The sequence below is a fragment of the Mobula birostris genome, chromosome 1 (assembly GCF_030028105.1).
Source record: "Mobula birostris isolate sMobBir1 chromosome 1, sMobBir1.hap1, whole genome shotgun sequence".
Classification (NCBI taxonomy): Eukaryota; Metazoa; Chordata; class Chondrichthyes; order Myliobatiformes; family Myliobatidae; genus Mobula; species Mobula birostris.
In genome coordinates this window covers 185,352,771-185,368,459 of record NC_092370.1, presented here as the reverse complement: position 1 = coordinate 185,368,459, position 15,689 = coordinate 185,352,771, and the positions used below count along the sequence as shown (strand labels likewise).

General features: G+C 39.3%; 1 protein-coding gene across 4 annotated transcripts in view; it reads left to right on the top strand.

Moving 5' to 3' along the window:
- Window positions 1-15,689, top strand: part of hectd1 (HECT domain containing 1) — a 91,386-nt gene that overhangs the window by 35,094 nt on the left and 40,603 nt on the right. For all 4 annotated transcript variants that reach the window (XM_072267274.1, XM_072267275.1, XM_072267276.1 and 1 more), the window contains exons 9-12: window positions 781-895; window positions 1,357-1,531; window positions 9,736-9,874; window positions 14,582-14,752. In XM_072267274.1, the coding sequence (XP_072123375.1) occupies window positions 781-895; window positions 1,357-1,531; window positions 9,736-9,874; window positions 14,582-14,752 (600 nt within the window). The remainder of the gene's footprint in view (window positions 1-780; window positions 896-1,356; window positions 1,532-9,735; window positions 9,875-14,581; window positions 14,753-15,689) is intronic.

The window sequence follows — 15,689 nt, the reverse complement described above, 5'->3', positions numbered from 1 at the left end:
GATACAAAAGCAGGGGTTTAATGTGGCAATTCAGTTTTTGAGGGTAGCTTTTCAGATTGCAGAAGGTGCAATGATTATACATAATTGGAAAGAAACTTTGCTCTCCCCATCATATAGCCATGGATAGTGTATGGTTTGAACACATCAGGGTAGTACCAGATAATGGAAACCATGAATGAGAAGAAATGCAATATTTAGACTTTTCACCCTTGCACACTGAAATGTTACTTAATGAACCGTTAAAATGAAAGTATCTTATTGTGGTACCCAAGTTGTGAAGTTGTTTTATTAACACACTTTAATTATCTTAAACCTATGCCCAATTTTAATTTTATAATCCATTCTAAGCGTTGAATTACGTTTCCTTCTATTCTGCCTTTCTGTATTTATTATCAATTGTAGAGCTGGGAACAATGCAGGAATAAGGAACATTTGAAAACCAGCCATAGATCTGTATAGCTACAGACAGGTCAACTTTTTGTTGTGGGCATTTGAAGGTGCTTGCTTGCCTTTATGTTTTCACTCCTATGTAGATTTGTAAGTGGTCAGTTGTTGTACGATTACATGCTGATCAAATCAACTCTATTTTTCCCCCCACTGAGAATTTAAAATTGTTTATTGATGGTTAATTTCCAAGCAGGAATGTTTATTCAAGTGTATCAGACAGAATTTTGTGTATTTATTAATTATATTTGAAAAACATTTATTTTGCATATTAGTCAATGGCAAGAGCTTTTAATTTATGAAATACTTAAAGGTTGCTGTCTTCATTTTTGCTAGACTCTGTTAAGACATGGAGCAAATCCAGATCTCCGTGATGAAGATGGTAAAACCCCTCTGGATAAGGCACGAGAGAGAGGTCACAGTGAGGTTGTGGCCATATTGCAGTCTCCAGGTTTGAAATCTTAGCAGATTAAAATCAAAATATTGATTATTTGAATTCATTTGAGATAATAATGAATTTCTGCTTTGGAATTAATTGAATTTTGAAAATTAAATTTTATTGAATTGGTTACATGATAGGGTCACTTATTTTTTTTAAAACTCCAAGGAACTTAAGCCTGTTGTTCTACTCAGCAACTTAACTTAAACAACTCTATCTGTTTGTGTAATAGCTTAAAATAGTAACACTTGCTAGAATCTCAGGAATATTTTTGAATAAAATCTGACACTGAACAATGTAAGGAAATGTACAGGTAGAGCTTTTAAGGGGCATCTGAATCAAGGAAGGAACACTTTAGAGAGAAAGTTCCTGAGCCATGCCATTCTGTTCCTTGGCTTTAAAGTTTCTCCCAGTGGAAAAGCTTACAAGCTCTCTTAACAGAAAGAAACATGCATAAAATGTATTGGTTTCAGGAGACTGGATGTGTCCTGTAAATAAAGGAGAGGATAAGAAAAAGAAAGATGCTAACAGAGAGGATGAAGATGGAAATGAACCAAAAGGAGATCCTGAAATGGCCCCACTATACTTGAAAAGATTGTTGCCGGTTTTTGCACAGACATTTCAGCAGACAATGTTACCATCCATCAGGTGTGTATTTCTTAAAATCTCCATCCTCCTTTGGAAAAACTAAGAAAAAAAAATTAAAAGTTTTTAATATGCAAATCGATCATTGTCGAATATGAAAGTGTAATCAATAATGAGACAATCACATGTACTTGCTGAAGTTAGATACAACTGCAGGAACTGGTACGTAAGCTTATTTAAGATTGTATAATCTATTCATTTTAAATATAAGTGTGTTAGTTCATTCTCCAACTGTAGATTTATGATCAACCTAATAGGAGTCTTCGCGAACCAACTGTATAACATACCAAGCCAGTCCCAAGGGAGTGTAACAAGTTAATAATGTTCATGTGGCATTCTGTTGTATATTTTTAATGCAACTTCATGTTGCTTGAAGTCCAAATAATTTTATGGATTTGATTAGTTTGTCTGAGGATTTGTTACTCTGCTTCTGTCACTGATGGACATATCCTATTTATGTTTGCAAAGCATTGTAATTGTCCTTCTCCCGCTATGGGCAAGTCACTTGAGTGAAGTGTTGAAGACAGGAACATGTGCAGTTTTGTAAAATACAAACTAGTAATTGATCTTCATCATCGTTATATGAAAATTATATAACATTTTATTAAAAGCATTTCATATCACAAGCTGAAATTATACCTGCTGTGAAATTGGTCTTGGCACTTCCTATTAACATTATTGTGCCTAACAATCTTTTTGGTATCAGATGTGCATCTAATGACATCACAATTGGTGCAATGTTTCATACATTCATATGTTGCACAGGACAGGAAAATGAGATAAGGGGATAATGTAAGATTCTCATGTAGTGATTCCTCTCGAAAGCAAGTACAATGGATACCAGTAAATTGGGACACACTGGGCCCACTACGCTTTAGCCCTATTAAGTGGCTGCCCCAATTAGCTAAAGTTTCAAAATACAAAAAAGACAAACTTGGTAACAAATTATGTATTTAAGTGAAATACAGAACAGATTAGAACGCTATCAATACCACTACAATAATATAAAACAACGTATCAGTTTCTGATAGTTATCCAATAGAGGAATCTCCAGCATACACTGCAGTGTTCTTTTGATTGACTGTAAATGAACAAAATCAGCGAGACATCCAGTATAGATAATGGACTGTCTTCATGCAGTCCTCCAAATCTTCATTCTCATTGTAACATTCAATATGATTGTCGATTCCTTCAGATTCTTCTTAGTTCCTAACTTGAAGTAGTGAAATCATTTTATTTTCACTCCTGGCTGTTTCTAGTATCTCCAAGCCTGAATGGTTGGCATTGAGCAGAACAGTTCTGAATTGTCCTACTGCTTATTTCTCACCAACTATCAGTGACAGAAATCTCTGCTTTTTGATCACAAACACACACAACTGACGCTACTTAAAAACTGTTCACTCTAAGCACTTGTAATGCTACTGTGACACTGTAATTTCTTTTGGGATCAATAAAATATCTGTCTATCTAGTGTCTAACGGCCACACAAGTGCATGCAACTAATGCCACTAAGGAACTGTTCGGCAACTGTCTCCTGCCTTAATTAAGTGGCATAGTGTCCCAAATGAGCAAAAATAATCTCAGCTATTTTCTTGATTATTGTTTGTTCTTTAAGAGTTGTCCTAAATAAGCAGCTGTCGATTAATGGATGGCCCAATTAATCGGAATTCACTACATAGCATTTTGGATACTGTTGGTGGGATGACCATTCAGCAGATTCAGCAGGGAAAGGCGAAGGCAGAAAGGACTGTAATTATTATAGGAAAGATGTCAATAAAATTGAGAGAGTACAGAGGAGGTTTACTAAAATGTTGCCTGGGTTTCATCTCCTGGGTTACAGAGAAAGGTTGAACAAGTTAGGTCTTTATTCTTTGGAGCGTAGAAGGTTGAGAGGGGACTTGATAGAGGTGTTTAAAATTATGAGGGGTATTGATAGAGTTGACGTGGATAGGCTTTTCCCATTGAGAGTGGGGGCTGGGGAGATTCAAACAAGAGGACATGAGTTGAGAGTTAAAGGGCAAAAGTTTAGGGGTAACATGAGGGGAACTTCTTTACTCAGAGAGTGGTGGCTGTGTGGAACGAGCTTCCAGCAGAAGTGGTTGAGGCAAGTTTGATGTTGTCGTTTAAAGTTATATTGGATAGATATATGGACAGGAAAGGAATGGGGGGTTATGGATCAAGTGCAGGTCGGTGGGACTAGGTGAGAGTAGGAGTTTGGCACGGATTAGAAGGGCCGAGATGGCCTGTTTCCATGCTGTAATTGTTAGATGGTTATATATGGTAATGATAGGGGACTTAATAGTTGGGGGATGGGCAGGAGATTCTGCGGCAACAAAAGGGAATCTTGGATGGTTGTTGCCTACTTGGTGCTGGGGTTCAAGATGTCACAGAGTGGCTACAAAACATTCTTAATGAGGTGGGGGGGGGGTGGTGAGTTGCCAGAAGTTGTGCACATTGGCAGAAGTTACATATGTAGTGAAAGGGATGCTCAAGAAGGAAATTGGGAAATCAAAAGGGTGATATGAGATAACTTTGGCAGAGAAGTATAAAGAAGCTCCAAAAATATTTTATAAGAATATTAAGGGGAAAAAAGAGTACTAGAGATAGAATAGGGCCCCTTAAAGACCAAAGAGGACACCTTTGGAGCCGTAGAAGATGGGCAAGGTATTTGCTTGATGGAGACTTGGCATACCTTATCTTACATTTCGGATGCAGCACTGCAGCCTGAGAACTTCACCATCCATAACATAGGCAGAATCGTTGAGTTTCTTAAAGGTAAAGGAGTAGAATAAGGTTCACGATTAACTCGTTGTGGTGGTTAGACGTTCTGATTCAGTCAAGTGACATTCATTTTATCTGCCAAGGTAGTTTTCTGCTGTCATCATGGTAGTAGTGTACATTCCGCCCTGGCCATCAGGCAGGCACTGGAGGAGCTGAGCACCACGATCAGCAGCCCCAAAACAACACTCCTTGTTGCCTTCCTGATCATTGCAGGAGATTTCAACCAGGCCAGCTTGAAGTCTCTGACCAACTGCCACCAACCAATCACCTGTGAAAACTGAAGAGCCAACCTCTTGACCAGAATTATACCACCATCAAGAATGCTTATCATGCCATTCCATGCCTGCACTTTGACAAGTCCGATCACCTGGCTGTACTCTGCTCCCATCGTATAGGTAGAGACTGAAGACCGCAGCACCAGTAGTGAGGACCAAGAGAGGCGGAGAAGTACTTACAGGACTGCTTTGAATTGGTGGACTGGGCAATATTCAGGGATTCATCTTTGAATCTGAATGAATATGGACATTTGTCACTGACTTCAAGACCTAAATGGATGAGTATATACCTTTGAGGATATACCCAAACCAAAGCCATGGATGAGCCATTAATTCACAATCTGCTGAGGACTGGGTCTGTGGTGTTCGACTGATCATCCAGAACTACACAAGAAGACCAGGTATCTACTGAAGGCTATTTTAAGAAGGGAAAAATCAATTCCGATTGAATTTAGAGATGGAGTTGATGCAAGTCAGCTCTGGCATGGTTTGCAGGACATTACTTTCTACAAAGTGAAATCTAACATCATGAATAGCTGTGATGTTTCACTCCCAGATGAGTTCAATGCTTGTTATGTACGCTTTGCAATGGAGAATAAATCTAATCCACAATAACAACCTTGCATTAAACATCAGTAAGACCAAGGAATTGATTATAGACGTCAGGAATTGAGGGAACACCCAGCAGTCCTCATGGAGGGATGGGCAGTTTAATGGGTGAGTAGTTTCAAGTTGCTGGGTGTCAACATCTCTGAAAATCTATCCTGTGCCAAGCATATTGATGGAATTACAAAGAAGGCAGAACATCATCTATATTTCATTAGGAGTTTGAGAAGATTTGGTATGTTACCGAAGACTTGCAAATTTCTACAGGTATACCGTGGAGAGTGTTCTAACTGGTTGCATCACCATCTGGTATGTAAGGGTCACTGCGCTGGATCAGAAAAGCTGCAGAAGGTTGCAAACTCAGCCAGCTCCATCATGGGCACTAGCCTCCCCAGCATCGAGGCCATCTTCAAAAGGCACATAATAGGTGTATGTAGAGAAATCTAGTCTGTGGAGAATTTAGAAATCCACTCAACATGATAATGCCATGGAGCAGGTGGGTGGCGTGGGGGAGTGGTGTGAAAGTTAAATTTCTCTACACACAAACACATTGTATGTAGAGAAATCTAGTCTGTAGACAAACCTAATTTTCACACCCCTCCCCCTCCCCACCTCACCCACCTGCTCTACAACATAATCATGTCGAGTGGATCTCTAAATTGTTGTTTCCCTATCATTTCAACTGTTGTGTGCTTTTCTACTGCCAGCCTATCATGAGGGTTTTCCTTTATTGCGTTGTTTTTCCTCTGCCATTGGTGCTCTGGAAAATGTTTGGTACACTGAAATATTGTTACACACTGTCTCATGTGGTATTGAAGTCATTAAGTTTCTAGATGAGAATCAGATGGTTGAACTAACACTCCAGAGACAGAAGTTGGAATTCACCAGAGCAGGTGTGGACTTTAAATTCAGTTGATCTGCAAGTTAGTAATAACAACAAAAGGTCAAGCTTTTAATAAAACATGCAGTAATGCCTTTTATGGAAGGAATTTTGTGAACTTCATTTGGTCTAGGAATTAATAAGCGCAAGCCCACAGTGATGTGGTTGACTCTTAAATGCTTCTGAAGTAACCCAGCAAGCTACAAAGTTGTCTGAAATTGATATGTTACCTTCACCTAAAGATTTGTAATGATTTGGGTAAAATGATTCGCACTAGTTTATAATGGGTGCCTAAGGATATGCAATAAGTTCTGGCCTTTTCAACAAAACCCCATGAAAAAAAATGGTATTGGTATTTGTTAATTGTCACTTATGCCAAATTATATTGAAAAGTTTGACTTCCAAACAGTTCAAATAGATCAGACCATTACACAATGCACTGAGGTAGAACATGGTAAAACAATAATAATGCAGAATAGATTGCCACTGAGAGTGCAATGCAGATAAATTATAATTTCAAAGTCAAGTCCATCTTATTGTACAAGAGGTCTGTTCAAGAGTTTAATAACAGTGGGATAGAAGGCGTCCTTGAGCCTGGTGATACATGCTTTCAGACTTTTGTATCTCCTGCCCAATAGGAGAGGGGAAGATAAATATAGAGAAATTTAAATGGATAAATTTTTTAAAGTTTCTTTTTATTTCCAAACAAGCCACCTGATTCAAAGATTCAAAGTACATTTATTATCAAAGTATGTATGTGGTATATAACCCTGAGTCTTCGCACAGTCAACCATGAAACAGAAAAAACCATGGAACGAACCCATTCAAACAAAAATATCAAACCTCTAATGTACAAAGAAAAAGGAGAAATCATGCAAATGGCAAAAAAAAGTGAAAAACAAAATATAAAACATCAAATCACTAAGTCGTCAAAACAGTCCAGGATTGTTCATTTTCAGCTGAGTTCAGTTAATCCTAGCGCTGTGTTGTCTGTTGACTGCAGGCCACAGAGCCATTCTGTCCCGATCAAAATTACACAAAATAGCAACAAAAAAAAAGAGCAACCAGAAACACATCATAACATGAACTACAGAGTCCTATCCACAAACTGCTTTGATTAAACCTTGCCCAAGACCCAGGACTTTGGCACCATCCTCCAGCAGCAGCAAGTGAGAAGGAGGGAGGGAGAGACTGATCAAATCAGGCACTTTCCTCTGGAGGCAGGCAGGCAGATGAATCTGAACACCTGTTCACCTTCCATTTTCGTTCTCATTGATTTCAATCTTTTTTCGCACCTTTAATTGTCGAGAAATTGAGTCCAACACGGGCTCATGCTCCATCTTTGCTTCCTTGCCTCCAGGCCACACACCATTTGAAACCTCACTGAACTCCCTTGGAGACAGCAAAATACCACAGTACACAATCAGCTCAAAAACACCCCTATAGTAGCTGAATCATATTTGAAAGAAGGAGAAGAAGTGGTAAAGGAATAAATAGAAGTTCAATTGCATTATGTTTTTATTTGGATTTCCGCATTGCTATGTAGTTTCTCTCCCCATGCTGGGAAATACCCATAAAATACTTAAAATGTCAATTGCTACTCATAAAAAAAAATGAAAAAGTTACTCACTTTTTGTTTTGAAACATTTTTTAAAAATACTTTTGAATGGAAGGAAGTAATAGAAAATTGTAGCTTTATGTTTTGATTCCCAAATTGCTTGGCTTCCTGGGCTGATGATTTACATTTTTTAGTTAAAGGTAATATTGCAAATGAGCTTTAATAACATCTCCACCTTGCTGGTAATCGGCACTGGCGCACCTCAAAGGGTGTGTGCTTAGCCACTGTTGTACTCTCTCTACGTCCATGACTGTGTGGCTAGGCACAGCCCAAATGCCATCTGTCAAATAGCTGTCAACACAACTATTGTTGGCAGAAAATCAAATGGTGATGAAAAGAAGGGAGATAGATCAGCTGGTTGAGTGCTGTTACACCAACAAAACATTGCACTTAGTTTCAGTAACACCAAAGAACTGATTGTGGACTTCAGAAGGGATAAGAACATTCACTGGTCCTCATAGAGGGATCAGAAGTGGAAAGGGTGAGCAATTTTGAGTTCCTGGGTGTTGTCATCTCTGAAGATCTATCCTGGCCCCAACATATTGATGTAGTTATAAAGAAGGCACAACAGCAGCTCTATTTCTTTAGAAGTTTGAGGAGATTTGGTATGTCACCAAAGACACTCTCAAATCTGTACAGATGTTTCAAAGGTACATTCAATGTCAGAGAAATGTATACAATATACAGCCTGAAATACTTTTTCTTCACAACCATCCACGAAAATAGAGTGCCCCAAAGAATGAATGATAGTTAAGTGTTAGAACCCCAAACCCCCCCAGCTCCCCCCACCCACACATAAGCAGCAACAAAGCAACAATTCCCCTGTCCCCACCAGCAGCAATAGCCTCGGTGCCCCATCACCGAGCACTCAAGCATGCAACAAAGCATCATTTAAGACACAGACTTGCAGTACCCCAAAGACTGCTCATTCACACGGTAATTTAACATACCACAGGCTCTCTCTCTCTCCCTAAGGAGGGAAAAAAGAGTTGGCCCCATTTCACAGCAAGAGGGGAGACATAACAAACAACTCGCTGATTACGTGGAGAACATTCTAACTGGCTGTATCACCATATGGTGTGGGGGTGGCACTGCATAGGATCAAAATAAGCAGCAGAAAATTGTGATCCCAGTCAGTTCCATCATGGGCACTAGCCTCCCCAGCATCCAGGTCATCTTCAAGGGGCGTTGCCTCAAAAAGGTAGCATCCATCATTAAGGACCCCCATCACTCGGGACATGTCCTCTTCTCGTTGCTACCATCAGGGAGGAGGTACAGGAACCTGAAGGCTCACACTCAACGACTCAGGAGCAGCTGCTTCTCCTTTGCCAGCAGATTTCTGAATGGACATTGAACCCATGAACGCTACCTCATTACTTTTTTTCCCCTCTCTTTTTGCACTACTTATTTAATGTAACTTTTCTTAGTTTCTATGTACTTAATTTTTGGTTCTTGTTAATATGTATTGCAATGTACCACTCCCGCTAACAACAAATTTCATACACATGCCTGTGATATTAAACCTGACTCTGATTCAGAATTTTACTTTGTGTTTGTTTCAAGTACAGTCAATATAGTTTATATTTTGTCATTAATTTTGAAACTCTCTACAATATTTAGAAATTCCTTTGGCCAAAAATATACAACTGCATTATTACCCAGCGAGTTGAAATTCCATGATTACCAACAGCATTGTTATTGTCAAATTTCTCCTCCAGTTGTTTGCTTTTTTTCTTGGTTTCCTTCAGTACTTACCTGCAATGTAATTGAACTCAACTTTTCAAATTACTGTTCGATAGTTTATAGTATGTACATTTTCTAATTTTTTTTATTGGCTGCAGTGCTGTTGACATGGCAAACGGTGGCAAGATATATTAAATTCTGTTTAGACAATATTTTACTGAAAATGTATTGAAATAGGCATGCCACTTTGTGAGATAATAATTGATAACGGTACATGGAAATATAATTTTATTTGATTCTCAACAGTTATTCAATTTGTCTCTAATTTCATGTTACCAATATTTATTTTCCCTTGTGTTTCCAGGAAAGCAAGTCTTGCTCTTGTTCGAAAGATGGTACATTATTGTTCTGAGGCACTTCTGAAGGAAGTGTGTGATTCAGATGCTGGCCACAACTTGCCTACAGTTTTGGTAGAAATTACAGCCACAGTCCTGGATCAAGAGGTCAGACTGTGTGTTTAAAAAATAAAATCTCATTTACAGCAGAGTTTAAATACTTTTATATACTGGATATCAATTAATATTAGTTTATCAGGTATCTTCTGGTGCCCATTTCAAAAGGTTAAATCTAAGACAAAAAGTTGAATTAAATTATTATTGTGGAAAAGCAAGATGGGTCACATAGGCCGATTAAATGTAATATGTTAAAATCGTCATTGCATATTTTAAGTATGTTTACTGAGCTGATAATCTTCATGAAGCAATGTGAATGTTAATGCTAAATCTTTATCTGTAAAGGGTAGGACATGGATTTCCCATGGATAACAATAAACAGAAATACCGCTGCGATGCTTTTCTTTGTATCCAATGCACCCTTATAAACATAAGCCCTGTCATGTTCCATGAATATTAATGCACCTTAATAAGTATATTCAAAACACAAAATATTCTGCAGATGCTGAGGTCAAAGCAACACTGACAACATGCTGGAGGGACTCAGCAGGTCTGGCAGCATCCGTGGAAACGATCAGTCAACGTTTTGGGCCGGAACCCCTCATCGGGTCCTGCAGCAGTCCTGATGAAGGGTTCCGGCCCGAAACGTTGACTGATCGTTTCCAGGGATGCTGCCCGACCTGCTGAGTCCCTCCAGCATGTTGTGAGGGTTGCTAAGTATATTCAAATATTTAAGTACTTAAGAGTAAATGATCATGGACAACAAACATTCTCTTATAAGACCATAAGACACAGGAGCAGAATTTGGCCATTCCATTACGGCTGATCCCGGATCCCACTCAACCCCATACATCTGCCTTCTCGCCATATCCTTTGATGCCCTGACCAATCAGGAAACTGTCAACTTCTGCTATAAGTATACCCAGGGATTTGGCCTCCACCTCAGTCTGTAGCAGAGCATTCCACTGATGCACCACTCTCTGGCTAAAAAAAAATCCTCCTTACCTCTGTTCTAAAAGGTTGCCCCTCATTTTTGAGGCTGTGCCCTCTTGTTCTGGATACCTCCAGCATAGGAAACAGCCTCTCCACATCCACCTTATCTAGTTCTTTCAACATTAGGTAGGTTTTAATGAGATTTCTCTCCCCCCACCCCCAGCATTCTTCTAAATTCCAATGAGTACAGGCCTAAAGCTGCCAAATTCTCTTCATGTTAACCCCTTCATTCCTTGAAATCATTCCCTTGAAACCTACAAGGAGGAATTGGTTCTGAAATCACAAGGTGGAAGTATATAAATAGAGAATGCTCCAAGATAGCACACAACAGGGAGCCATTTGACACAAACAGTCTGAAAGTAGATAAGCACACTTATACCATGATTGATTGCTCTTTGTATTTATAAAGGCTTGGGAAATTATTGAAACAATTGTTCTGAGGGACAGGATTAATCAATATTTGGAAAGCTAGGAATTGGTCATGGATAGTCAGGATGACTGTGGGTGGGTAATGCTTTCTGACAATTGAAGCCTTTTAAAGAGGCAGCTAAATAACTTTAGTAAGGAAATTGTAGTTGATGTGGCTTAAAAGGACAATGGAATTCTGGTCCAAAAATTTGGAGCCCATGGGATCCAAGGTAAGCCAGTGTAATGGTGGTTGGTGCTATTGCCAGTGATCAGTGTGCCACAGGGATCAGATCTGCCTCCTTGATGTTTTTTTAATAAATGTAACATTGTGAATATTGGATTAATAAGTTTCTCGATAACATGAAAAGTGGTAGCATTAATGGTGAGTAAAGTATACTAAAGTTTTTAAGACCATAAGATATAGGAGCAGAGCTTGGTCATTTGGCCCATTGAGCCTGCTCCACTATTTCATCATAGCTGATCCATTTTTCCTCTGAGCCCCAACCTCCTGTCTTCTCCCCATAACCCTTCATGTCCTGACCAATCAAGAATCTATTAATCTCTGCTTTAAATATACATAAAGACTTGGCCTCCACAGCTGCCTGTGGCAACGAATTCCACATATTCACCACTCACTGGCTGAAGAAATTCCTCCTCACCTCCATTCTAAAAGGATGCCCCTCTATTTTGAGTTTGTCCCTCTGGTCTTAGACCCTCCCACCAGGGAAAACATCCTTTCCACTTCCACTCTATCAAGGCCTTTCACCATTCGATAGGTTTCAACGAGGTCACTGCTCATTCTTCTAAATTCCAGTGAATACAGGCCTAGAGCCTCCAAATGCTCTTCATGTGATAAGCCGTTTAATCCCGGAATGATTTTGGTGAACCTCCTTTGAACCCTCTTCAGTTTCAGCACATCCTAAGATGAGGAGACCAAAACTGCACACAATACTCCAAGTGAGGCCTCACCACTGCTTTATAAAGTCTCAGGATTACATACTTGCTTTTATATTCTAGTCCCCTTGAAATGAATGATGACATTGCATTTGCCTTCCTCACCACAGACACAACCTGCAAATTAGCCTTTAGAGAATCTTGCACAAGGACTCCAAATTCCTTTGTGCCTCAGATTTTTTTTTCAACAATATTTTTATTGTTTTTTTAAATAAAGAGAGCATAGCATAAAGGAGATTTGGGCAGTGCCTCAGACTTTTGTATTTTCTTTCCATTTAGAAAATAGTCACTCCTTTCATTTCTTCTACAGAAGTGCATGACCATACACTTCCTTCCAAAGTGACCTCACATTTACCAACATTGTACTCCATCTGCCAGACCCTTGCCCACTCACTTAACCTATCTTTATCTCTCTCCAAACTCTCTGTATCTTCTGCACAATTTGCTTTTCCACTCAATTTAGTATCATCCGCAAACTTAGGTACACTGCACTCAGTCCCCACTTCCAGATCGTTAATGTATATCGTGAACAGTTGCGGGCCCCTGTGGCACACCGCTTCATCTGCCACTTCTTTGCCCATTCTCCTCATCTAAGTATTTCTATAGCCTCCCTATTTCCTCAAAACTGCCTGCCCCTCCACTTGTCTTTGTATCAGCTGCAAACTTTGCATCAAAACCATCAATTCCGTCATCCAAATCATTGCCACATAGCAAAAAAGAATTGGTCCTAACACAGATCCCTGAGGAACATGACAAGTCATTGGCCCCCAACCAGAGAAGGCTCCCTTTGTTCCCACTCTTTGCCTCCTGCCAATCGGCCACTGCATTATCCATGCTAGAATCTTCCCTGTAATACCGTGGGCTTGTAGCTTGTTAAGCAGCCTCGTGTGGCACTTAGTCAAGGTCTTCTGAAACTTCAAGTACACAACATCCACTGATTTTTCTTTGACTATCCTGCTTGTTATTTCTTCAAAGAATTCCAACAGGTTTGTCAGGCAAGAGGAAACCATGCTGCCTGTGGCCTATTTTATCAAGTGCCTCCAAGCACCCCAAAACCACATCCTTAACAACGACACCAACGTCTTCCCAACCACTGAAGTCAGACTATAATTTCCTTTCTTCTGCCTCTCTCCCTTCTTGAAGAGTGGAGTGACATTTGCTATTTTCCAGTTTTCTGGAACCGTTCCAGAATCTAGTGATTCTTGAAAGATCATTGCTAATGCCTGTGCAATCTCTTCAGCCTAGGTGGACACCATCTGGGCCAAGTGACTTACCTATCTTTTAGACCTTCCAGTTTCCCAAGAACCTTCTCTCCAGTCACGGTAAATTTGCACACTTCATGACCCCTGGCACCTGGAAATTCCTCCATACTGCTAGTGTTTTCTACAGTGAAGACTGATGCAAAATACTTATTTAATGCATCCATCATTTCTTTGTCCCCTGTTACTAACTCTCCAGCATCGTTTTCCAGTGGTCCGATTTCTTCTCTTGCCTCTCTTTTATACTTTATGTGCCTGAAGAAATTTTAGTATCCTCTGTAATATTACTAGCTAGCTTACTTCCATGTTCCATCTTTACTTTCTTAACGACTTTCTTAGTTGCCTTTTGTTGGTATTTAAAAACTTCCCAATCCTCTAACTTCCTACTAATTTTGCTCAATGATGTGCCCTTTCTTTGGCTTTTATGTTGGCTTTGGGTTCTCCTCTTAGCCATGGTTGTGTCATCTTGCCTTTGGAATACTTCTTCCTCTTTAGGATTTGTATATCCTGTGCCTTCCGAATTGTTTCCAGAGATTCCAGCCGTTGCTGCTCTGCCACCATTCCTGCCAATGTCCTTTTCTAATCAATTCTGGCTCACTCTTCTGTAATTTCCTTTACTCCACTGTAACACTGATACATCTGACAAACTTCTGTTTCTCAAATTTCAGAGTGAATTTGATCATGTTATAATCACTTGCCCCTCAGGGTTCTTTTACTTTAAGTTCTGGTTCAATTCCGGTTCATTGCACAACATCCAATCCAAAATGGTGGGCTGAGCCACGAGCTGCTCATGTCGTATCTTGGTGTCTCCAATGAAATATCTTAGGAAATTTTACTGCCTACATCACTATATAAATTCAAGGCATTAGAATTAAAAATTAATATAGCTGAGTATTACACCACATTTTTATACCTTTAAGAAATTGAACTTTGATTTGTTCAATACAGAACTAGATTTGTATTCTAAGGCTATGCTAGTTTTTTAAGTGTTAAAGTTGGGTACTTATCTTCAGTGGCTGAACAATCAGTGATTTTATTGTGTCATGTCCTATAGTGGAAAAATATAAGTGTAAACATAAAAACTAAGCTCTTGAGAATAAAGCTTAATTTATATTGCAGCAGTGTGATTTTTTTTTGGTTATAGGACGACGATGATGGCCATTTACTAGCTCTGCAGATCATTAGAGATCTTGTAGATAAAGGAGGTGACCTATTTCTGGATCAACTTGCGAGGCTTGGGGTAATCAATAAAGTATCCACTTTGGCAGGACCATCTTCAGATGATGAGAATGAAGAGGACTGCAAGCCTGATAAGGTGATAATATTTTATTTAATGTTATGAATTTTCAGACAGAAAATCATCTTACAATTGCAGCTTTACAATTCCTAACAAACATTTGGAATTACTGTGATAATAGAAACATAAAATGAAGCCTTGAATTCAGCTCACCATACATCAAGAGGTGTAATTGTTCTCTACAGATTATTTGTATCTTTTTATCCTGCAGATCTTTTTATTTTGCTATATATTGTGACTTTCAGATACTGTTTCTATCTGGAGCAGATACAGTCCTGTGGAAAATGAAGCTTCTATTCTTAAAGTGAAATTTAATTACTGTCCTAGAGTTGATTTCAAAACTCTACTTCAAAAATCAGTGCATCTGGCATCCCTCAGCTGGAGGACATTTTTTCCCCGAATTTTTAAATGATAAGGCATGAAATAACTGAAAGCTTCATCTATGACATTTGGTATTGAGCAAAATATGGCAGAAATAATTAGTTGTCTGTAGTTATTCATAATTTTTTAACCTGAAATTGCACAAGTCATTTGTACTGGATAATTTAAAGCCCATTTCAGCAATTGATGGGAAAGATATGGACTACATTTATGTAGTACAAGAGTTATTAAAGCTTTATCTGTGAACTATTGCATTTCATCTGCTAGATTCCAGACTAATGGCAGTATTTTTATTTATTTATTTTGGTGCGTGCGTGTCTATGTGTCTGCGTGTGCATGCGTCCATACGTGCGTCCGTGATGATGTCTTTTACAAGGTGCGGAGTGAGAGAGAGACTGTGTGGCGCGCCACTCCTCACACAGATATTTTTGCAGTATTTTTCCCTTCAGTTTACGAGGTCGAGTTGCAATCTCGGCACTCACCCTGGCACGAATGGAAAGTGTACTCGGGAGCGGACCCGACTGGTTTCGAACCCGGGAACCTCCGCTCCCGGGTCTGGCGCCAATGTCATTGT